At 38.9% G+C, this 25,732-nt stretch overlaps 1 protein-coding gene across 1 annotated transcript in view; it reads left to right on the top strand.

The window, feature by feature from the left end:
- Positions 1 to 25,732, top strand: part of LOC131571488 (chondroitin sulfate proteoglycan 4-like) — a 36,522-nt gene that overhangs the window by 5,225 nt on the left and 5,565 nt on the right. Inside the window, exons 2-8 of the mRNA XM_058824228.1 lie at positions 3,219 to 3,382; positions 3,973 to 7,533; positions 8,381 to 8,851; positions 9,641 to 9,817; positions 15,493 to 15,691; positions 19,666 to 19,797; positions 23,925 to 24,097. Of these exons, the coding sequence (XP_058680211.1) occupies positions 3,219 to 3,382; positions 3,973 to 7,533; positions 8,381 to 8,851; positions 9,641 to 9,817; positions 15,493 to 15,691; positions 19,666 to 19,797; positions 23,925 to 24,097 (4,877 nt within the window). The remainder of the gene's footprint in view (positions 1 to 3,218; positions 3,383 to 3,972; positions 7,534 to 8,380; positions 8,852 to 9,640; positions 9,818 to 15,492; positions 15,692 to 19,665; positions 19,798 to 23,924; positions 24,098 to 25,732) is intronic.

Below are 25,732 nucleotides of genomic sequence, written 5' to 3' on the forward strand. Positions count from 1 at the left end.
GGAGCGTCGCCGTTGCTTAGCAACAGGTCAATCGACGGAAGTGCTGTCTCTTCTGCCTTCTCCGACACAGGCTCTGGCGGGGGCAGGGAGGCCGGTGCAACCGCGGGCGGGACCTCCTGGAGAGGCGGAGACGGGATCTCCTGGAGTGACGGCTCTAGCAGGGCCGTGGAGGAAACCTCGGAGACCGGTGCCGCCCTCGTTTCTGAAGGCGGAGTCTGAGAGGCCGGCGCTGGCTTGAGCGGCCGCTCCCATCCCCCCGGAGAGAGAGAAGGGGGGGAAGGAGAAGGCTCCATCTGAGCATGCTCCGGAGCAAGAGTAAAAAAAACTTCTTCGCGCCGCGAAGGTTCGCCCCCCCCCGCCGTGAAGCAGGGGGGGCTGGGAAGAAAAATGTCCTCCCCCACCGCGTCTTCTGCCAAAGGTGGTGGAAACGGAGCTTGGCCATAACAATTAGAGATCCACCGAAAACAAGCTGCTCTGCGTTTCAGGACAGGGAAAAGCTTTATAAATGCTGGGTAGATAGAAGGCAACACGCGTCCCTTACTGAAGACGCGCTGGACAATCGAGTCCATGCACTCCCAGACAAAAGCATCTAAAGCATATAAGACATCAGCAAAGAACCCAAAAAGCTTTGCCCATCGAAAGAATTCATAGATATCTGTTTTTGACAAAAAGAAACCGTCTTCCCTGCACCAATGTTTCCAGAGGGCTATTTTTTTCTCCTCTGAAGGGGAGAATTGAATCTCTTCTGGCAAGGCATGGGTCTGCCATACAAACAGCCACAAGCTACGAAGGGCTGGTTCATCAGGGATAGAAAAGTGAACAGTACCTTTTGAAAGAGTCCAGCTTGCTCTGGCCAGCTCCACAGGTCTGCTGCTCTTTTCCATCATCTTTCCTGATGGTTTTCCAGAAGAAAGATTCTCTTTGTGGTCAGCCTTGGCTGTGAACTCTGTCCAAATCAGGATCTTCGGTTCTTCAGCTCCTGGCTTGAATCCACTTTCTGAGGTCACTTCAAAGCAACCCTCAAATGCTACACATACAGGATTTTTACCCAGTGCAGCAATTTTGCTCCTCTGGTCTTATCAGATTAATTTTTGCTCTGACACGAGGGGTCACCAGATATTACAGCGGCCTGTGTGGGTCGCAGTTGGTGAGAGAGAGACGGTGAATCTTGTATCTTGATCAGAAGGCTTATTTATTAATATATGATATATAATACGTTATTACTATACTAATAGAATATAGAGAGAGGTTTGCAGAGCTGCTAGCTAAGCTAAGAATAGATAGAAAAGAAATCCACAACAAAGTTGTGTCCAGGGACTCAGTCCCCTGGCTTGCACTGATGATTGGCCCTTAATTATAAACATAGAAAATGAGCCAATCAAGGTGAATCCTATTGCATTCCACAGCAGCTGATAATAATTGTTTACCTTCTCTTCAGGGGCCTCTGGCTCCCGAAGACACAGAAATATGAAAGAAAAGGACTTCTGTGGAGAAATGTCTGCGACAGATATGTCTGGAAAAAAAAAGGTCAAGGATCAGCTTGAAGGAATCAAATCTTTTACTAAATCCTCCTTAAGTACGACAAGAACAAAAACCCTGCAGAGGGTCCATGCAGCCAGTTGATTAAGTTACTAGTATAAAAGAGGCACTCAGAAAGGGCATGGCTGCTGCAGAGAAGCTAAACTAAGTGGCATTTACTGCTAATTGGGAAGATCCCAAACTGAAATTCCTTTTTGGGCTGGTGGAAGGGGAGGAGAGGGGTTGACCTAAAAGAACTTGGTGATCAAATAACTTGCTTACTAAGGGTAATATCTGATCTCATGCTTAAACTGCCTGGTACCTGAAGCCTGGATGGTGGCAGATTTTATCCTTGTATTTAAATAATATTTACAGGGGACTGTAAGCCTGACATCCATAACTCAAATTTGTAGGTATTGTAACAAAGAATAAAAGATGCACAAGTGAGATGGATCAATTTTGAAGGAGTCTATAAGATCTCTTTAAAGAGTTCCTTACAAACCCCTTGGAGTTTTCTTGATGGAGGTGGCAAGGTGGCCAAGATTTAGAGTTTCAAAAGACTTTTTATAAAGTTTGCTGCCAAAGGCTTTTTAGCATTCATTGGAGTGCAGGGCTTTGTATATTAAGTAATTGATTAAATAGGAGGAGTGGTAGATGATTGATATATTTTTTTTTTATGTGTCAGAGGGAAGTTACCAGCAGAATTTTGGGGGATTTGGTCTTTGGATCTGTTGTGTTGTTCAAAATAGCAATAATGGGGATGGTAAAAGCAGTGAGCAGTCACATGAAAACTCTTGCTGATGTTACTGTTCCTCAGGGCAGAAAAGAGGAGAGAAGACGATGAAGGAGGCTTGTTCAGATTTGAGTGAGTGGCCACCAGGATGGTGGGGTGTGGTTGCATACAGGAAACAAGAGGAACACCCCGCATTAAACTCCTCTTGGAAACACCCCACATTAAACTCTTCTTGATCAGGCCTAGCTGCGAGCCTGGCCCTCCTCCTAGCCTTCATAGCCAAAGCTCCCCTATACAGCCTACACCTGTGTCTGCCTAAAGCCCACATAGAAGCCCCCACTGCCGGCTCCATGCTGCTAGCAGCCCTTATGCCTGGAAGAGAGGAATGAAAACATCTGAAAATGTCACAGGTGGCAGGAGACTTGTGGGTCTTATCTGCAGAGATGACATAGATTGTCTCTGATGGAGATGGAGATGTAAGAGCATGTTGTAGATGAACATCTACATCTCTGATGGAGATGTAAGAGCATGTTGTAGATGAACATGTGTGTCCAAAGAGAAACTAGAGGAATACTTCATAGAGAAATTCTGTTGCAACTCCAAAATAGACTGGGTGTGACAAGCTCAGGAAAAGACCTGAAACAAACAAACAAAAATTAAGGAGTATTTGAAAAAAATTAGTCAGTATAATTACATTGTTCTTACCATTCCAGTCATCACTCTTGGAGATAAGAAAACTGGCCTGTATTCATCCCTTGTCAATTCTGGTATGGCCATTGGCCTCTTATTAAACTGCTTGGACAGGTGAATTTGATATCTGAGATTTATTTTCATTTGTACGTGAATAAGTGTCTAGAAAATAATATAAATTGTTTACATATATATGGGTAGGATTGAGAAAGACAGATTTTTTTTGTGGGTGTGTGTGTGATTGAGTTTCCTATTTATTTTCCTTTATTTCTTTCAGTATCGTTTTATGGTAGTAGCATTGTGGAGCTGAACATGGCAGAGGCATCGCATCAGACATCCTTACAGTTGCAGTTTCGAACAAGCCAGCCACAGGGACTGCTTCTTCTTGCAGCTGGGAAGACCGATTATTGTTTAATGGAGCTGCGCTCAGGATATGTACAGGTATGCTTTGTAACTGTAGCTGAAAATTATGCGTAGCCTGTGCTTATCAGAGTTTTTCTTGAGGCTGTTATCTATAACAAGATATCTAAACAAGTTGCTGTTCTGAGAAATTGAAAAATCACTTACTATAATTGATAATTTTATGGCTTTTATTTCTTACAGTTATATATCTATAGCCTTTGAGATCTCTAGATCTTAAAAATAAGATCATTGTGTTCAAAGCATGAGGTTCAGCAGAGACAACATTTCAGATTTGATGATGTTAGCATTACAGAAAATGCTTGGATCTGAGTAATTGTATTTCTGCAAGGTAAGTTTTTGAAAGATCATTTTCAGTTGAGCTCTCAGGAGTTGTTGTTTCTAGCAGAATTGCAGTGGAGTCTATTGCTTCTTCTGCAGTTATTCAAACATCTGTGATGACAAGTAAACCTACACAGAATTTTATTGGGATTTTATTTTTTCAAATCTATTTTGTAAATTATATGGTTAGTGTGAAAATATATGAAAATTAATATATTAACTATGTCTTAATGTATGATTGTGAAAAAGATAATTGTGGATTTTTATACTTAAAATTCTGTCTCTTGCAGTTGAGAATTAATTTTGGTGCGGGAGAACGAGTACTGCATTCTCAGCAAAGATCTCAGCTGAATGATTTGGCGTGGCACCTGGTTGAACTACATCATGAACGTGATAATGTCACATTGGTAATTGATAAACATGATAGAACGAGTGTAAAAATGCCTGGAATTCTTTATGAATTAAACATTGATTATGGATTCTACATAGGTGGTCCTGGTATACTTGATGTTCCCTACCTTGCTGGAGCACTACCCAGTTTCCGAGGATGTATTGATGGTGTGTTATTCAATCAGTTAGACATTCTGATGCCTCTGAGACCTTCTCCTGGCTTCAAAAACATCCATGAAGTTTCAGTGGGGTGTAGTGATGAATTCTTTTCAGGTGAAGAAGAACCTATTAGTTTCTTCAGTTCCAGGTCCTATATTTCTTTCCCATCATGGAATGTGGACAACGAGGGAATCTTCGAGTATGCTTTACAAACCTCAGCTGCACGTGGCTTGCTGCTTTACCAGCCTGGGCAAGCAGGAGATTTCATTGCAATGGAAATGGAAGATGGTTTAATTAAAGCTTATGTTGGAAAACATGGAAGTAGAACCCATCTTTCTTCTTATAGGTCAGTCAATGATAGTCATTGGCACTACATCAAACTGAAATTTACTGCAGAATATTTGCAGCTAACATTGGATGAAGAAACTGTGAAAAAGTCATTACCTCCCCAGAGCAAGTTGCCTCTTCTGAAGGGATCTTTCTTTGTAGGTGGTGTAGATGACAGCATACGATCAGAAGCGATGAAGTTAATCTCAGTGTCTGGGAAGTATGTCACAGGAGGATCCTTCAAAGGCTGCTTAAGGAACCTGAAAGCCAACTCAGAAAAGAAATCACTGAAGAATGTTCTAGTAACTAAGGACATTTCAGCTGGATGTGAACTGCCAAGTTCTTTTAAAGCAAATCTTTCTTTAGAGACGGCTGAAAAGAACCCTCCTGTGAAAGCAGCTCCTCTATTTGCCATTTCCCATGAAAGCTCGATTTCTCTGGGCAAGGAAGACAAAAGCCACCTTCTAGTTCTGAGTAACTTGATTGTGCTAGAGGGTGAACAAGCTTCACTTGAATCTAAGCATATGAAAATTAACTTAGACTTTCAGAAATTAGGAATTAATCACTCACAAATTCTTTTTGATATAAAGAAACCACCCTCTCATGGACACTTGAAACTGAATGTTGAACCATTGCAGGAGGTAAATACATTTACTATGCAGGATGTGTGGCAAGGGAAGATTCTGTATGTTCATGATGGCTCTGAGGACACTTCTGATTATTTTAATTTCTCCATTTCTGCCAGCAGTGAGAAGACTGTGCCTCCATATTTGCAAGGAAATGAGCAGCATATGTTCAGCATTACTGTTACTCCAGTAAATGATGCACCTGAGATCATACTTCCTGAGGGAAACTTGCTTCTTCTCTTAGAGAACTCAAAGAAACGTTTGACTAATGACCTGATAAAGGTTCTAGATGAAGATACTGATTCTGTGGGTCTCAGACTTTCAGTGCTTGGAAATCTGAATGCAGATGCAGGATTTTTAGAAAATTCAAGGCATCCTGGAAAAGCTATCACTACTTTTTCTAATGAGGAGTTAGACAAAGGCACTGTTTTCTTTGTCCACACAGGTGTCAGGAACTCAAGGATAGTTCTCAGGGCAAGTGATGGTGAGAAGGTGAGCAACACTGTCGTGTTACGTGTCATGGCAGTTCCTTTGGATTACAGAGTTGTCAACAACTCAGGAATAAATCTCCTCCAAGGTGTTACAGCTCTTATAGGACCTAGGCATCTGGCAGTTGAAACAAATGCTGTCCTCCAGGAACTGGAGATACGGTATGAGATCACAGAGCCACCTCTCTTTGGTCAGGTCCAAAGGCAGCGTTCAAGGCGGGTATGGAAGCAAGTCAGCTCTTTTTCTCAGCGCTCTCTTCAGCACAATCGGGTGAGATACTGTAGCACTTTTAAAGACATTCAGCTGGAAAACATTACTGACCAATTTAAATTCAAAGTTAGCGTAGGAAACAAAATCAGTGAAGAGCACACATTTCTAATCAGAGTGAAATGGTTAAGGTACAATCTATTGAAACATGCTCCTCTAGAAATTGAAAAACCAAAAAAGAAGTACTTCAATTCTGATAATCTGTTTGCTGTGATTGCAGATCTAGAAATACCTGAAGATGAGCTTCATTTCAAACTTCTGTCCCTACCAAAGAATGGACAGATACTGCTTAATGACCAGCCTTTGAAAGAAGGTTCAGTCTTTAGCCAAAAAGATATTATTGATCAAAAAGTGGCATATGAATTAATCAGCCAGTACCATGAAGGCTATGATTCATTTAGATTTCTCATTTCTACAACGTATCTGGATTCGAATTCCTATGACTTTGAAGTCTACATCAAATCAGATTTCAGAAACATTATTTTGACTAACAATGGCCTTAATGTTGTTGAAGGGGAAGGAGAATTAATAACAAGCACAAAACTATTTGTGCGAACACCAGATAATAAAACTTTCCAATATGAAGTTATACAGTTTCCTAAGCATGGGAAATTAAAACTTACTAATTTTTCTGGTTCATTCGAGAAAAATGACAATCTTACAACTTTCACTAATAAAGATATAACTGATAAGTGCCTTATGTATGTGCATGATGATTCTGAGACCATGTTTGATGAACTTCTTGTCAGAGCTTCCAGCAAAGAGTCAGGAAAGGGGGCAAACTTTGATCCAGAAATAGAACCTTTGTCAGTAGAAGTCAGATTCTATATTTCCGTCCAGCTGAAGAATGATGAGAAGCCAATTCGTGTAGTTGATAAGGTATTTGACGTAGTGAGAAATGGGCAGCGATTATTAACTTTGGCAGATCTTTGCTATCGTGATCCTGATTCTGATTTTGATGATGGACAGTTGCTATATACTAGACGTGGTATTTCCAATGGGGACTTGGTGCTAACAAATGATACTTTGCATAGACTCTACCAATTCAAACAAGTGGACCTGGAACAAAAGCAAGTCCTGTTTATACACCATGGTGCAGATTTTGGGCGTTTTGTGCTTTTTGTGACAGATGGTAAGCACTATACTTCCTTGCTTCTGGAAGTTAATGCCACCGATCCTTATGTTAAGTTGGTAAATAATACAGGATTGTTGGTTCAAAAAGGGAAAGAAGAAACGGTTTCAACAGCTAACCTCAGTGCTACTACAAACCAAGACATAAGAAATGATCATGAGCTTACATACAAGATACTCTCTTTCCCAAAGTATGGAAGAATATATGTGAATAATGTGTTAAAGGATTCCTTTACTCAGCTTGATCTGCTAAAGGGACATGTGACCTACAGACATGATGACAGCAACAACCTTATTGACACCTTTAACTTTACAGTCAATGCTGGAGATGTCCATCTCAATGCTGGACTGCAGGTTCGCGTGTACTCAGAAAGTCATCAGCAGCCACCAAGGATTGTGAACATAAACAATCTCTTGGTTGAAGAAGGAAAACCAGTTAAAATCAGTAAAGGAAAACTGCAAGTAGGTTAACTGTGTTGTCCGTTCCTCCAATCTTGTAGCAAGTTTTCCTCAGTTTTTTTAGCTGTTGGCAGTGTCTTTAGTTTGTGTCTTGTCTTCTTTAACTCCATTTGATTACCACTAATATGACTGCATTCTGGGTGCTTAGTTCAGGAGAAACTGGCACTAGCAAGCTTCCATTTTTAGGAAGGAAAATGGATCATGTTAAAGAAAATACAGGCCATAGTTTTTGACTCTCTTACATATTGGTGCATAAGAAAATGATCATTTGGAGATTCTGCATGTATGTTTTTGTTTTAGGTGTGACAGTTATTTGTACTCCATGTAATTGGTCGTAATTGAGCTGATGGGAAATGCCAAGGAAGAAAGGGGTTTTTTTGATTTAATTTGGAACTAGCCCAAAAATTGTTTGAGAGTGACATCCAAAATTTTAAAAAAATAAGTCACAAGCCCGAGGCCACTTCTGTTTGATTAATTCTTCTCTGCCCAATTTTTGTGTGTAGCCTTCCAGGAGCCACCGCGAGAGGGCTCTGGCTGCATGTTGCTGAAATCCTGAATTCCTTGTTTCAGGCAGGGATCTGTAGATGTGAGGCCAGTAGTTAATTATGCAGTACATTCCTTTTAAAAACTTACAAAACATATTTGGGGTTGCAAAATGGCTCCCATGCAACCTTTATTTAACATGTGTCTGCTTAAAGCATTATATTGTTTTGGGAACTGTGTAACCCAACTAAAGGCCAGTTTAGTTAGGTAGACAATCCCAGAATTTAAAGTGAAAAATTCAGAAGAGAATTATAGAATTTCTCCCACTTCCATTTGAATAATTTTGGGATATGTTCTTGAATTAAAGGTTGTTCATGAAAATAGTCCTCCATCTGAGATTGTGTTCACAGTAAGACAGCTTCCAGTGCATGGATACATTCGGAAGTTTTCCTTGGAAGAAAGTTATCTCAGTTCTGACCAAAGGCCTGCTTTGAGCTTCACACAGCAAGATGTCGACGAGGGCAAAGTTCAGTATGTGCAGACAGTTTCTGACTGTCTTTCTGACCATTTTTTTCTGGATGTGACCAATGGTGTCAGAACAGTGAGTGGAATAGAGATCTCTGTAGACATCATCCCCAGAATGATTCCACTGGAAGTACAGAACTTTACAGTATTTGAAGGGGGCTCAAAAGCCCTGGTGGAAGACTATCTAAAAATTTCTAGTAGACACTTTGCAGGACTCAGCTGTGAATTCATTTTAACTGAGCAGCCAAAACATGGGTATGTTGAAAACTCTCGTGTCCCTGGAATAAAGTTAGCCACATTTACCAGAAAACAGGTAATGTCTTTAGATCTTCTTAGACATAGTGTTGATTAATTATTTGCTTTGCTGAAAGCTGTGAGATTTTGTGAAAGGTAGTGAGACACAGGAGTTTGAGCTTTATTCTGGCCTTGAGTTAAAGACCTTTCTGTTTTTTCTGTCTGGTCATTTGGAGTGGGGAGGGAGGCTGCCTTGTCGTGGTGAGCCAAATCACTTTCTTAATGGCACTATTGGCACAGACTCATGTACTGTAGCCACAGCAGACTGATGGGCCACTCACATTCAGGCAGAGTTGTAGATATTCTGGAAATGTGAGACTTTGGGTGCATTTTGAAAAGACCAGAGGAAGTGCTATGTAGAGTGAACAAGTAGAAAAGTGGGGAAAAAAGTAATTTTTTTAGGTAATTTCTTTGCTCACAGATAGCCACTATATGCACAATGTGCTAATTTTCAGTAATTTAGCTCCAAGAAGCAAGATGGTATCATAGGTCACCATCTACTACTAGCACTGTGTTCAGTTTATAGATTCCAGGAAACGTTGTTAAATACAGTGGGGTTGGATTTCCATTTTTCCTTCAGGAGGAAGGAAAGAATACCAAGACTGGCAAGATATTCTGACTAGAGGAATGGACAGATGAGCAGTAAAATTTACTGTTGTGAATGGAGCAAAGATAGAGGTACAATCATATTACATCATAAACAGAATGTTCATACAATAAATACAGAGAGCCACGACTAGGATGTTTTTCAATGTGACATTTATTTTCTTCTAGCCTCTTTAGTTTTTCAGCTTGTTATATTTTTCAGGTGGAACAAGAATTAATCTACTATGTTCATGATGACAGCGAAGAACCGATGGACAGTTTTACTGTGATAGTTAATAACACGGAATTATGGAAACAGAGTTTACCCCGAACTGTGTTTGTGACTGTTACTGCAGTAAATGATGAGGCTCCTGTTGTAAAAGTAAACAGAATTCTTCAGGTATGTTTGTCAACCTTTTGAAGTGTTAAAATAATTCCATTAATTCTGATGCCATTTAATGCAGCTTCATTAACAGACTTGTGTCTGGTAGGATAGTCAGTATAATAGGTAGTAGTCCTTGGGTTTAGAGGAATTAATGCTCATGAAAGGAGGCAATACATAGGTTATTTGTATTTAGGAAGATTTTAGACATGGAGAACTGTTTTGGCTGTTGTAAAGATTATCTTGATGGCTGAATGAGCATTCTTTTAATCTTAAAGTTATGTGAAGTCTCTTGGACTGATGTAGGGCATGTGAAGGTGGATGGCTTGCACCTGGATGTTTGTTATATTTTTGTGTTGTTTGCTGAGGTGTCTTGAGGGCTGTAAATGAACATGTAACCAGTAGAATGGGAAAAGAGAGAATTTTTTAGGTGTTGGGTATCACTTTGGTGTTGGGTGTTGGGTAACAAAGCAGGAGTGGTTCCCTTTTAAACAGTTGCAAATAATATAATGCAGTCTGTGGAAATCTAGGGTCATCAAAATATTAGTCCAATCACTGAAGCTATCACTTTACAATATCACAGTGTGATACTGTGAGCTAAGAAAAAACATGTTAACTTTTTTTAACTGCCTTCCCCCCAGAAAATCCTGAAGAAAATTTTAGAGTTACCTTTATCTAAAGCTACCTTTAGCTCTTAATGACCATAGCTGACTTTTTAATCTACAGATCTTTGGAAAGTTACCTACCACTACAGAAGAGACTAGTGTCACTTCAGTTTCAATGCATTTTTAGATTGATTAATTCATTTGTTTATGTATAGTATTTAAACCAGGATGTATTTGTGTAGTGTTTGTTTGTGTTATGATAGGAGTCAGTAATGAGAACCATTTTAGTAAGAACACTGTGCCCAAAAAGCTCCCCACATGTAAAGACTTTCAATCTGAGATCTGATGAGTAAAAGCAAATTAAGTGACTCCAAAGATCAGGATGAAATGAACATGGTCAGCTAAGTGGTCACAGTAAACCAGCTGGAAGTCATCAACGTGGAGAAGGTGTTTAGGAATAGGCTTGAAAGAAGATAAGCAGGATATTTTGAAGCTGCAGTCATTCCCAGTGCTCTGTGTTGCAGTTTATAAAGGGGTGGTACCAAAACATGCATGTAGTTAATTGTGTATTGAAGAGGGAAAGTGTATTACTCTAAAGATGATGGTAACCTTGTGTTGTATATTTCACATCTTTTTTATATGAGAAAATACATAATTTTTAAATTAGCAGTAGTGTAAGTATTGTACAGCTTCACAGTGAAAGGCAGATAATCTGCAGATGCCCACAACAGAAGATAGCCTGCCCTGTGCAGAGACTGCTGACAGAAGGGCAGACTGCATTGACACGTTTGGGTGGCACAGAGCAAAATCTTCCCAGGTTTAAGTAACCACAATGGCACCCTACAGACATCAGCACAGCATGCAGCAATCTTTGTCTAGTCACGGAGAAGAGAGCACCATGTTCAGCCAAGTTTTTTGGGGTCTCTGTTCTGGTGCATTGATGGCAATAAAGTGTTGGCATTGAGCTGCTGGAATTGCAGTCTGTTAAACAGATCTAAGGCTGTGTAGTGCACTGCAATGCAGCTTATGGATTTTTCTAAAAATATCTGTGAATCTAGGCTTCCCAAGAGCAGGATTAACAAAGCTTCACCTACCCAGAGCTGGTCCTGTCTACTGGGGAGGCAGTCTGTGTACTAGAACCAGGATGCTGCATTTGTGCCTGTGGTTCTGCTAATCATGCAAAAGCTATTGTTGAAAAATCAAGTTTATATCTGTTGTGAGTGGCTGCCATTATGTACACATATGGTGGATTCATGTGCAATCTAAAACAAATTTGGCAGTCAAGTTATCTGATGGGAGGAATATGCTGAGATGAGTCTTCCTCGAATCAAACTTGCACAACCTCAGTGGATGGAAGAAAATGGGTTTTTCTTAGTCCTCCTAAATACTGAGATGAGATTGGCATTCCTGTGTAGGGTGATGGTGGCTGGCTCCATGTTCAGCCAAATAGTCTGTGCTCCTCAAGAACATTGCTAGTGTTAGATACTGAATGATAGACAATGTTGCTTTTAAAAACTCAGTAGCTCTTTTATCTATTTTGTAGAGTTGGAAATGTACAAAAGTGTAAAATGACTGACCGCTACTGTGAAAACAGGAGTCTACTAGAACTGTTGGAGTTCACTGAAGTTTAGGACCTCAGAAATTTTGTAGATCAGAATATAAAGAGTCAGAAAGAAATGCTGAATGATTAAAAATACAGGCTAGGTTATGGCATCTGCTGCTGAGAAGTAGCTTATGTGATGAAGTACGTGTCAAGAGGTGAAGAGGCCAGTGATGTTGGTGTGGGCATGTGGAATTTAATTTACACCTTTGGGCTTCTGTCCAAACCCAAGAAACTTTTGGGTGTGTGCACACGTGCTGAATGAGTCTAACTCTAGCTTCCTCACTTCAGAGACAGCCATAACATCCCTTCTTCAAACAGCCTTTTCTGTTGCTATCAATGTGATGAGCACCATGGGGGGAGTTTCAGAGTGACAGACATCCAACCATTTTGGGAATTTTTCTCTGTTTTATTTCTAGGAAGCAGAAGTCAATGAGGGTTTAAAGTGTTTCGGTTTTTAGGTTTGTTTTTTTTTTTTCCTGGCTCAGAATTTATGACATAACATCTGAGATGGAGAAAATTTTACTGTCCTGAGAACTTCTGTAGTCCATTTAATTTAAATACTTTCCATTGCAACAAATTTGTGAGATGTATTTTTATTTAGAAACTTAATTTATTGGCAATTTAGGTATAGTTTCTTAAAATTTCCACAGGTTCTATGGACTTCTTTTTTTCTGAAATGGGAATGGGTAAAGGAAAAAGGATGTTTTGAAGAAAATCACTATTCTGGCATTATGTGCTGCAATTATACGTGTTTAAATACATGGGTGGCAATGCTATGAAATGACTGTATTCTCCTGTTGCCACAAGAGGGCTATATTTTCCTAGAATTAGTTTTTTTTTAAAAAAAGCACAAATTTAAACTGATTTTTTTTGTTGTTTTCTCTAAATTGCTCTCTAAAATGTTAAAATGTGAATACAGACTGTCTGGTGGAATATGTGGCATGCAAGAGATACTGATGAGCTGAATCCTGTAAGTAGAGCAGAATAAATTATTTTACATCAGCAAGGTCATGAACCTTTTTTTGGACTATGCCTGTGGAATATGTTAGGCACATGAAAAATCAGTGTCATGCTACATCATGGAGGTTCAGATACAGTTTTCATGGTGCTCTTCAAGGAGATTTTGATCTCAGGTATGAAAAATAATATGCTTGTAACACTCTGCTGTGTTCTCAGTGTTTGCTTCCCTGTGGTTCTTCTAAGCTCTTAGATCTTTCATTCTTCAAGGATCATGTTGCAGGCCATGTATAGTACTTTAAAAAGAATTAAGTGGTAGTGTGCTGAGACAACAGAACTAAATATTGACATTACAGAAAAAATGGTTTTCTATAATTAGAAATTTTAATTCTTTTTTCCTTTAGTAAGGAAAATAACTTGGAAGTTAGTGAGTAATTTGTAATAACATGTGTCCATTATAATTTTATTTCTTTGTATATTCTATATGTGACCTTTTTATTTTCTTCATAGAATAATTACGCAAGTACTACTGAGACAAATTAAAAGGTCTCAGTACAAAAACTGATGTGCTTATTTGGTGTCACTTGCTAAGTCACCCTGTGCTGTTAGTTGTCATTCTGTGCCGTAAGTGTAATTCTTTATCAAAATTTAATATTTGTAATTACATTACAGCAAAATGCATATTTCAGGGAAGAAAATAGCTATTTGTTAGTTGAAAGGTATTTTTCATTATAAATTTACTTTTCAGACTTCTTCTGATTAGAAAAAAAATCAAACTTCATTTTAGTATCTCTTTTTCCATGGCATATATTTTGTGACACAATATAGGATGAAATCTTTCCTCTGTTGAAGTGTGGTGGCAAAAATTTCAGTCTCTTAAAAGGTTTTCTTTCATGGTTCATGTTAAAAAATTGAATTAATGCTTAGTGAATTGTGATTGATGATTTTTGGCTTTGGTATAGATAAAATGCTCTTTGTAAAGGATCATGTGTCCCCTTCAACCATTTGGTGGGATGTTACTACCAGATATTTATTAAGTGTACTTAGACCTAGAAAGACAGGGAGGAATGATGCAGTGTGTTTTGAAGCTCAAGCTGAGGTATTTAAAGGTTTAGGCTCTTAAGATTTTACGCTATGTTACAAATATGTATGAAAATAATTGATATTGATGTAGTGAATATTTTAGAAATTTCACTTCATGTTGAGATAAATATGTATTGTTCTTTGTAAGCACTTCTGTCTGTGTTTCCAGATATATATAGCAGAAATGAAGAACAAAATAGGCCATTGCTCATCCTTTGCAAACAAGAAATTATCCAGTCAGATAGGAATGAAACCCAGAGGGGAAGTCGTTTCTTCTTGAAATAAGGGACCTTAAAGATCATCTAACTCCTCCTGCTTTGGGCAGGAACACCTCCCACTAGACCAGGCTGCTTGAAGACTTATCCAGCCTGGCTTTGAGCACTGCCAGAATTTGGGAATCCACAACCTCCTTGGGCAACCTGTTTCAGTATCTCACCACCCTCACAGTAAAGAATTTTATCCTAATACCTCACTGAATTTCCCCTCTTTCAGTGTGTACCCATTCCTCCTTGCCCTGTCACTCCAGTTCCTGTCAGAGAATCCCTCTCCAGCTTCCCTGTAGGCCCCCTCAGGTACTGGAAGGTGTCTCTGAGGTCCCCACACAATCCTCTCCTCCCCAGGCTGAACAGCCCCAGCTTGCTCAGCCTGACTTCATAGAAGGGGTGCTCCAGTTCTTTTATTGATCTCGTGGCTCTCCTCTGAAATTAGACTTATAATGTGCTCCAGCTTTAGGTTTACCAGAAGTAAATAATGGTTTTTATACCATCTTTCTAAAAACTAGTTAACTATTTTTCTGCAATTGTAAACTGTAAATGGTAGGCAGCTGTTGGAGACATTGGTTGTTTCATCTCCCTAAGTGCTCTGAATGTCTCTGGGTTTTTTAGTGCACTAAAAAAGGGCCTCTGGTGCATTTTGCTAGAAGAAAATAGTGCAGCTACAAGAACTGTTCTATTTGTATTAGTTTATGCTGTCCCCGGGCTGTTTTTCTTTCATCTTTTCTGCTGGTGAAAGTAGAACATATTCAGTGTCTTACCTGCTGTGAAATGCATGACACTAAAATTCATGTGTATGTGTTGGAAAGCAGTTCCTTTACTCAGTTATCATAATACAATTTTTGTTATGTTTCTGAGAATTTAGAGCACTTGCATTCCAACTGTCTGAAACTCTTAACTAATGTAGGGTGTGTTTGCTTGTATTATTTCAAGGTCTTGTATTTTGCAGACTATTTGCCAGGATGAGCTATGCCAGTCTGTGATTAGAGATTTGGATGGACAGTTAGGAAACCTGTTGTAGCTCCGAGTGTTGCACGGCACAAATCTTTATTCTTTCTTTTTTCTTGGAGTCACGTGTCATCCATCCCTGTCCCTCGTCTCCTGTTGTTCCAATTTTCTTTTGTATACATTTTCTTGCTTTATTTATTTTTAAAATTATTTTTGCTTTTCTAGGTCTGGGTGGGTTCAGTCACAGAAATAACTGTTGATGACCTCTGTGCAGAAGACAAGGACTCCTCACCATCAGAACTGGTGTATTCTATTACTCCACCTAGCAATGGACACTTGGCTCTGAAGTCTTCTTCAAACAAGAGCATCCTAGCTTTTACCCAGACTCACATAATTAAAGGGCAGCTGGTATTTGTACACAATGGTATGTGATTTCAAAAATACCACATCTGATACCAGAATATACTATTCAGTATATTTGTGTTTATAATCCATTAAAGATCCCATTGTAACGTCACAAAGATCTTGGAACACTGGTTATGTGAAGTATTTATACACTGGTTATACATTATCTCTAAAACTAAACAAGATGTCTGATGTCTATTTAAATGTGTTCTCACTGAGAAACCTTGATGTTCTTGTGGTTCATTAGATAGCATCCTTCTTTCTGAAAACAGTTTTGCAGTAGGGGAACATTTCCATGCACCTTTCAGAGATAGGAAATCCGTTTTTTTGACTACTGTGATCGAAAATTTCCTGAAGCCTTTCTGTCTTGCAACAGTGCAGAGCTGTTCATGGACCAACAGTCTCACAGATACCAGGCATAGTGCAGTGATGGATGATGAAGTTATGGTTCATCTGTGTGATGTCAGTGTCTCTTTCAGGTTCTGAAAGAATTAAGCTTTAAACATTGACTCTTTCTCTTATTGTCCAGAGCTAGAGATTGGGGATTTATTTTAATTTGGGAGAATGTGTGGGGGATAAAAGAAGTTGGGGCAGCTTCATGCATCCTTGAGTGGCAGTAATGGGAAGCCACAGGAAAGAACTTCCCAGTGGGGTTCCAGCCAGAAGAGGCAGGGCTTTCACAGGGTGATGGCTACCTATTTTCTGCTCCAGCTGTATTACTACTTCCCTGAGTTGAAAGAAGAAAGGAGTTGCTACAGAAGGAATAAGTCATTGTTTTGGAATGGAGGTAGAAGAGATACACTGCTCTCCTGCCGGCCCTGAGGCAGGCTGTGCTCCCTTGGGTGCAGAAGTCACTCCAGATTTGTGCTGTGTCTTCATGAGGCTGAAGTACTGTGCCTTATGATGCACTGTCTGGCAAGGTGCATATATATTGCTGAAATTGCTTTACAATCAGTTGCTGGTGAGCTGTAAGTATCCTGCTCAAATAATTTGGTCAGGAAGTAAAAGGTCAAGAGCATGATAAAAGTGAGCCAAGCTATTTAAATTGTTCCAAGGGAGACTTGGACATGTAAGAAGCCCTATGATTGTAGGACAGTGGTAAGTGTGGGGAAATTAATCTGCTCTGTGTTCCAGAAAGGGCAAATGCACATATGTAGTCCTAGAGAGTGAATCTTGATTAATAAAAGTGAAAAGAACAGAAAATTTCATTTTCCAATCACTGGGAGTAATTTTTCCAATGAGTGTAGAGTAAATTTGTAACATAAAATTACCTGGGTTGTGTGTCAGGTCTTGCAGCTGCTCTGGCTTTGCTGTCTGCTCAACCTTATGGCCTCCAGTGCTTCACAAACTACTCTGATCATTTTGCTTCTTTGCGTTTCTTGGTCAGTGGTTTTCCTCTCTCCTTCATCTTGACCTGTTGCTGGAAATGTAGTTGTTACTCCCATCTTATTGCCTCTAGCCTTACCTGTGGCATTTCTTTATACCTGGGGCCTTTCCTTATGTTGTTGCTGTCATTCAACTTTTTATCCCTTTTCTCTATGTTTCCTCTGTTCCTTCTTAGGTGTGTGCTGGCTACTTTGTCTCCTTTGGGAAGTACCCCCATCTACTCTTCCTACTCATTTCAACCCTTTCCAAAAGCACAGGTTCTTCTTGGCTGAGGCAGCTCTTCCATCCTCCAGCTACTCCTCTTGGCAGTATACAGTTTTTAAACCTGTACGTGGCCGTGACTCTTCATTCTCAGTGTGTTTTTTACTGCCAATGAAAGTACTTTGCTTTTATGCCCCTAAATTATAGACCTCTCAATTTTCCCTTCACATTGCTCAGCCTTATGAGTTACATTTTGCTGCTTATTCTGTGGTGTGAGTTGCAAATCTTCCTCTTTTTCTCATGTTTTCCCTTGGATTTTTGTTTCTTTCCTCCATAATCTCTGATTGTTCTATCACCAGTGTAAATGCAAAACTAGAACACACTTTTCCTTTTCTGTAACCCTCTTTCAGCGTAAGAATTCCTTCTCTTTTTCACTCTTGTTTCACTCTAGGGTTCTCCTCTCTCACTTTTGCAGTATGGGCCCTGCCCTTAAACCCTCACAGTATTTTTCTTAGGGGCAGTAATAAATTGAACTCTTGTTGCTGATGAAGTCTTTGTGCTTGTCAGTGCAGCTTTTACAAACCTTCTTTCTGGTGTCCTTTTAATCACGTCTGATCAGACTCATTTTAAAAAATTAATTGTGATAAAATGATAAATACTCCAGCCAACCAGAACTTCAAGATGCAGTTCTGTTCCTGACTGCTGATGACAAAACGTCTATGTCAATCAAGCAGTTGACCTGCCTTAGCCAAAAAAGCAAGAGAGGCTGCATAAGCAGGTTCATTTGGGGTTATTTTTCAACTTAGTACAAATAGTAGACTACTCAGATGCTTTTTTGAATCAGCAACTGGTTCTTTTTTGTTAGAATATATAATAAAATAAAAACTTTTAAAATAAAAGCAATATGATCATATCTTCCATAGCTTCTTCAGCTGCCTGGCTAATATAAGAGCATTTCCTAGATCTATTTTTAACTGTAATCTCAGAACACGCATTTGATTCTTATGATACATTAATTTATAGTTAGGCAAAGTATGATGATCATTACATGAAAGTATGTGGTACTCTCTGGCTTTTAGTATCTGTATTCTTGTAGCAATATCTTATGGCTAAATTGGGCAAAGCAGATACAAGAATTCTTTGCAGCAGTTAATGTTTCTCTTTCTTTTTGGTCTTTTTACCTAATTGAATAACATGGAGAACCTCTGCTTAAAAGCAGCCTGTCAGTTCTGAGATATGTATTTTTACAGGAATCCACTCAGACTCTTGGAGGTATTTTGCTATTGCTTGTGCCAAAGTAAATACAGGTCCTAAGATTAAAGGGAAAAATGTGCATTTATTATGAGTACACATAACCTCTGAAATAGTTTAAGCTGTGACAACATACCTTCTTCAGTGAAGCTGAAGTTCAGTGAAGAGGCTAAGGAAACAACCCAAGAGTTTATTCAGACCTTTAAATATAAAACAAAATGAAAGAACATTCAAGTTACCTTTCTCCCCAAATTTCTTCTTTGCCAAAACGTGATTGCCTAGGTGCTTTGGACCCTCCAAAGACATAAATGGAGTTGAAAATTTTGGAGTCATTTTCTCCCCAAGTTTAAGATTTCAGCTCCACCATGTCAGTGAAGAAAGAGAAGGGGGCACTCTTGCTGATTTTCCTCTTAGGGGTGTCTGGCTTTCACTGAAAACAACAGCCAGTAGTTTTCCCTGGGGAATGCGTTAATTGCGTTATCAATTTATTTAATTCTAATTAAGATACAAAGGCTCTGATAAAAAGTTGCTTTCAGGATGATCTTGGATATATTGCTAAGGAAACTTCTCTGTCTGCTTATCTGGAAGTCACTTTGACTGTCACACTGATACCCCCAAGACTTTGACTGTTGAGATACAACCCCTTTCTCATTGGTGGCTCCAGTCAACCTTGCTTGACTGTCTACATACCCAACACTCACACAGTCAAACAAGGTTTCCTCACTGACTTCACTTCAGGTTTCCCTTAGCAGAATCTCAGGTGCCTCTATCCTTAATTTAATTATTGTGCAACTACAGAGTAACGGCCCTGGCTGGGAGCCCATGACAGGGGACCCTGACCAAAAGGCTTTGCAGTCTAAGCCACCAAAGTCTGGAGTCCTCAGCTCCTGCCATGTTTCTGAGTGTTGGTCCCCTGGCAGCCGGTCCCAGTGCCCTTTGTTATGCAAAGGCTCAGCAGTTCAGGGCTGCTTGCCTTGGGCTCCTGCCGCCCAGAGCTCAACCTGCACAGCTCCACTGCAGCTGCACCCAGAGCTACCTGCCCTGAATGTGTTGCTTAACAATATTTCACGGTAGCCAGGAGTGAAAGGTGTCCAGTGTATGTTTTTTGTGTGACAGAGTAATATAAGAATAAATTTATGGTTTTGATTTCCACAGGAGCAATGTCTGGAGGCTTCAACTTTCAGGTGACAGATGGTTTGAACTTTGCACCCCGACAGATTTTTAGCATCACAGCTCAGATGCTGGTCATTAGCCTTGAAGTGAACAAAGGGCTCGGAGTCTTTCCAGGTAGGTTTTTTGAGATGATCATTATTTTGTCCACTTGAAAATATTGCCTACTAGAGAGTTATTTGTCAGATAATTAACTGACTAAACTATGGAAAACTGGCTGGGAATATTTATGTGTGTTTTTTAAGAAAGGGTTAATGTTTTCTCAAACAGCATACTGCTTTTTTGCTTTGCAGTCTTTAACCTTTTGATATGTGCATACTTGGAGTCATAGAAACTGGCAGTGAAATGTTCAACTACAATGTGATAATAACACTGTCTGCCTAAGCTCTGGAGATTTCCTATTTAGGTTTGTGTAAAATCTCTGTAGTCCATTCAGATATTTAGAGATTTAGGAGATTGTGATAGTGCCTTGTAAAAGCAATAGAGGAATGAAGATTGTGGCCATGAGATTCTGAATACCACGTGTAAATTTTCCAGATTGCTAGTTCACTTTTCTTTTGTTTAAAATGAATTATAGACAGCAGCACAGACTCACTGAGGAATCAGAAGGCTGGAAAACTTTGATTCATATTTGTGCATTTGTAGCTAGTTGATTCAGCAGCTGAGTATTTTTTAATGAAATCATACCATTGAAGGAGTTGATGTGCTAAGAGGTCTCATCAGAGCCATTTATTCCTTTGCATTGGCAAGAGTAATCCCTCATTGAGTTAGGAATCTAACATTTATTGCAGGATTAAAGGAGAAATAAAGATTAGTTTTCTCTCAAGAGTATCTTGCATCACACTTTTGTTTGTGATGCCTTCTTTTTTGTTTCTCTGAATGTGATCTGTAGAATCAGAGAGATACTAAGAATTGGCAGAGATCCAGAGGTTGTAGTCTGTACCTTGATTTATTAATTGGATATCGAAGAGGAGCACTTTATCTTCTTACACTTCCTGAATATAAGGTGCATAAACAAAGGTTTGCAGCAAAAGCCACTTAAACACAGGCAACAAAAAATGAGATTGTAGCAGCATGATCTTCTAATTCAGTCAATATAAATGGGATTCACATAAATCCACTTACAAAGCTTATTAACTTGCAATTTTGGTGTGTACTGTTGCCTTGGGCCCAGGGATTTACTGGAATTCTATCTTAAGCCAATGATAATTGTAAGAAAAGTATGCCTAATACTTCCATAGAAGGCAAAGTCTCTAGGCTGTCAATCAGTTCTTCCGTTTACAAAATACAGTATTTCTTTCAGCACTGCAAACTGTATTCGTCCAAGACTGCAGTTTTTTCCTTGCATTCTCACTTACTTTGGGTTAGCAAAATTCCTTTTAGATGTTATAAAGTGTTACTAGATTTTTCACATGTTCTTTTTGTGGTATTTTTTAGAGACATTCTGGAGCTGTATGGCTTTCAGCTGTACTTTGCCATCATGAAATGACTATTACAACAACTAGGGTGCCAAATGGTTACTATATATAAAAACAACAGCCAGTGTCCTGTTAAACTTTATAGCCCTACTAAGAAGGGATCATTTTGAGCCAGCTTGAGAAACCTTCTCTCTGGGGTAGTAAAAATTGAATTTATTTTGAAGAATTTAACATGTCTTTGTGACGGGGTGTAAACTATTCTCTAAAGCATATTGTTTTGCAATTTTATAAGAGCATGAACTGCTTTTTTTTTTGTGTTGGCTATACCAGATATGTTTATATAATTCATAGATTTTTTCTGTTTTAACAGAAGCTTGTTTTATTCAGCATAGTCAGAAAACTGACTGCTAGATATATTAGCTTTTTCTACTGTATGCTAGAAATCTACAGTGGAAGGATTTTCTTCTTCAGGAAGGCAATTGCTCAAAAAAGAAATGAGCTGAGTTCCTCTGAGGAGAGTTAAGCCTGACTTGTAGTTAATTGGAAGCAGAGCTGTCAAATCCGTCTTGATGAGATGATTTATAACTCTTCAGCAGTGGTAGGGAGAATGCTCATGCCAAAGGATTTTCCAAATCTTAAATGTAGGCAGTAAAAATGTGTAACAAAATTATGAGGCACCAACATTACGCTGTTGCACTCTACTTGAATTGATTAGCTTGGCCTTATTCAGTGTCACCTGTTCTTGTTGTGTGTCTTCCTCCTCTGTCTGTTCCTGTCCCCTGTGTTTGGGTGGGGTTTTTGTGATCTCTCCTTCTGTGATTGGGAACACACAGGCAGTGTTCTCACTTCATTTTCTTTCACCCAGTCTGCTGGCTGGCAAATAACCTTCCTCTCCCTGTTGAGGTGTTTGACCTGAGAACTACTGTGAGTGCCAGGGAAGCTCTCAACTCTCAAGTGAGAAGTGGATGAAGGAGAAGGTTAAGTTTGGGGAGGATGCTAATTTACAGAAGGGCATGATAGACTATGTTGTCTGTGTCTCTAGACTGTATTTCAGCCTGTGGAGTTCAGTGAGAGAGGTCAGGTCTGCTAGGAATTGAGGGAGTTTTGTGACAGATGCCCTTGCTCCCCATCGCCATGCTCTGTGATGGCAGTGGTGTGGTACCCTGGTATGGTCAAGAAAAATTGCAGCAGATGACAGATGGTTTGAACTTTGCACTCTGACAGATTTTTAGCATCACAGCTCAGATGCTGGTCATCATCACTATGCTGTGACCATGTTTTAGAGTTAGTCTGTTAAGGCAATAAGGCCTGATTTGCATAACTAGCAAGTTATGCAAATAACTGTGTTTGCACGTTTACGTGGTCTGATTAACTGTTGTGCTAAGTTGTACATTCTTGGCCACATCTGCTGTATGCAAAAGGTCATGGTTCCCTCCCTTCCTGTCACAGGGAAAAAAAGGAAAAGAAGGGAGAGGTAGAGGAGGAAGACTTCTTGAATTAAATATTGTCTGGGAGAATTTTTCTCAACCGGAGAGACTCCTTCACTTTTCAAAACAGTGGGCACACAGAATGGGAAGGTAAAAATGGGAAAACAGGGAGAGACAGAAGATCTTACAACAGCTCTGTTTCAAAGCAGTTGTTATTTGAACCGGAGCACAAGCAGATGTGAACAATCAGGCTCCTGGTATTAATAATGGCTTTAAAAGCATCCCTATTCTTCACTGTCCTTGCAATGTTTTTTCCTTCTGAATATTATGGCACATATATGTATATAATACATGTTTGTGTTATTCTTGTAAGAGATAGATTGATAATTCAGATTTCAAGTATATTTAATACCATATAGTCTTTGAAATTATGTATTGAAACCTATAAACCTTGTTGCTCAAGGAGAAGATAAAATGTGAAAATGGAGGCAGAAGTGGGTATACAGGGGGAATAGGACGATGGGAATCTTGCTCCTCTAAAATGGTCATTGAGCTTAAATTTTAGTTTGCCGACTGTGTACCTTGAAACTGCATTAAAAAGAAGCCAATTTTTTTTTTATTTTAGGAAATTACTAGCTAGGAAATTATTGCCCCAGCTGTGTCAAAAATTGTCTTGCTTTGACTAATTCCAGAAAGCTCTTTATAATCTTTAGGACAGAAGGTAGTAACCTTAGTAAGGTTAGCGTCATGCTATGTACTAAAAGAATTTTGTTACCACTCAGTTTCCATCTATCTTAATAAACAATGCATTATTTCAGTCCAGGCTGTTACTTCTGTTACATGGTGTTCTTCCTAGTTTGTTTAATTCAGTACTTATGTTTTAATTTTATTAATGAAAATCCTATTTCATATTGATAAAGTGTACTTTTGTTAATAATTGATTTTGGTTTATGTGTTCATTAGAAACTTTGTCGTTTTGAGTCTTCTCTGAGTCAAATCACCTATGTCTTCTGTGGCAACTGGGAATACCAAAAACATTGGAGTTTGAATTTGGTTCTAGACATGTGATATAGAAACAGAACTTCTTATACGTGCTCTGATCTATACTTCAGGTAGTTTTTGCAGAAGCCAGTATTTAGCGATTACATGTGCTGAAGAAAACTGTATTTTTATAATGTGGGTACATCCTACTGTGATAGGCTTTTTAATTGAAAAAGCTGTTGAAGAGTTTTAACCAGAAGGTATCTAGAAAAAGAGTAACCCTGCTGATCTTATAAAATGCTATTAAAATGGTACGTAGAATACCTGGGTGAGAGTGTGAGTTGTGCATGCAAAACTTAGACTTTTGGAAAAAAAAAAATCTGTTGTAAATCTTGTTCCTATACTTCACATTTTTTAGGTTCCAGGAAACCTATTTCACAGCATGATCTGAAAGCTGTAACCAATGATGTGACCAGTGCAGGAAACAGAACTATAACTTTTGTGATCGTAACTTCCCCAAAACTTGGAAGGCTGATTAGAGTAGATTCTGATGATACCACTCAGGAAATCTTCAGTTTTACACAGTCTATGGTAAGCATTTAATTTCTAACAGCTAGTTGAGGAGTAGATTGTTACTACAGAGAGCATCTCAGTTGCTCATTCTTTGTGTGATCCATTTATATCTGTTAAGTAACCAGGCATATGTGACCCATCAGTGCAATCACCAAGATTTGCTATGTCATTAAATATCTGGCGTCTAGTAATGAACACAAGAGGAACCTTTGTTCCCTTCTGCTTGGATACTAGCAGGGTCTTGGCAATTCCCACTGTTTTGCTTGTAAGACTATTTGTCAAGAAGAGCTGTTCTGGTGCCATTAACCAGCAGTCAGAGGTTGGAAGCTTTTAGTTTTTGGCAGAAGAAGCAGCCTTTTTCTCTATGAAAAGTCCAAGTATCAGATCTGTTTCAGCTGTACAAAGTCCTCATGGCTGTCCCCAAGATGACTTTTATTGACTGTATTGGCTGTGGTACTAAATGTGTGAAGTATCTTAACTGTGATACAGGCTCTCTTACTGAATTACTAAAACGTGGCAGCTTATGTAACTCGATGGAAAAATTCTTCTGCAAAAGGAATTACTTGTCTGTGTGCAGAATTCGAATATAACTATCTTTAGCATACATTAAGCTATTCTCAGAAAATTAAAGGGAGTGGGATAAAAGAGGGTCAATCTTCTGACTTTGCTCATGGAAAAATGTATTTTTGCAGATTTAAAATGCTATTTGATTGAGTATATGAAGGAATAAGATAATCTATTGGTCAGAATTTGAACTTGGGCAGTAAAACCTGGAAAAAGGACAACATTTTTATTTGTTGTCATCAGGCTTTGAAACAACCTGACCAAGGATGGTTGTAGAATGGGTCTCCACCTGAACTTTATAAATCAAGAATGGTTTTCATGAAAAATATTTTGTAATCCCGTTATGCCATTGGTCTTGTTTCAGAAGTTGCTGAGTTTTGTCTTGTTTGATGAAAGCAACTGTATAATCACACTTTACCCTTCTGATCCCAAAATATGTGATTTTTTTGAGTATTAAATGAAACAATTAAGCATGTTAGACAGAAAATATTTCAGCTAAGGTTTTGAAGTGTCACTCCTTTTGCCTGTGGATGTGACCATTATGTGTGTTTATTGGACAGTACCATGTCATAACATGTCACTTATTCTCTGTAGCTTTCATGTCGCTTATTCTCTGTAGCTTTAGTTTTTAGTAATTTATAGCTAACTTTCCTTGTAACTTTGTAAAGTGTGAAAGGTTTTGGGCTCAAATAATATGTATGCTTTTCTTGTCTGTTGGAGATATTTCTATTGGCCATTTTAATTTCAAAAAAGTAGAGCTGAATGACTTGTTGCAGGTGGAATTCAAGTATCCAAACAAGATTGCTGTTTATTCTGGTAGAGGGTGAGATGTAAGAGAGAGAAAGGGATCCTAAATAAGCTTTCAGTTCAGTGTGTTGTAATCACAGGGAGTTAAATATGAGTGAAGAAAATGGCATTTATGTTACAAACATTGTACATTGTCCATGTAATGGAGACTAAAGCATTTAGTTTCTGTTTGGTAATAAGCTTGAAAAACTGATTTGAATTGAAAAACATTTTGCATTAGTGTAGGTCTGTGGGTATTCATTGACTTAATTCTGTGTTGAGGAACTTGAAATTTCACTTTGG

Source organism: Ammospiza caudacuta, chromosome Z (assembly GCF_027887145.1).
Source record: "Ammospiza caudacuta isolate bAmmCau1 chromosome Z, bAmmCau1.pri, whole genome shotgun sequence".
Taxonomy (NCBI): Eukaryota; Metazoa; Chordata; class Aves; order Passeriformes; family Passerellidae; genus Ammospiza; species Ammospiza caudacuta.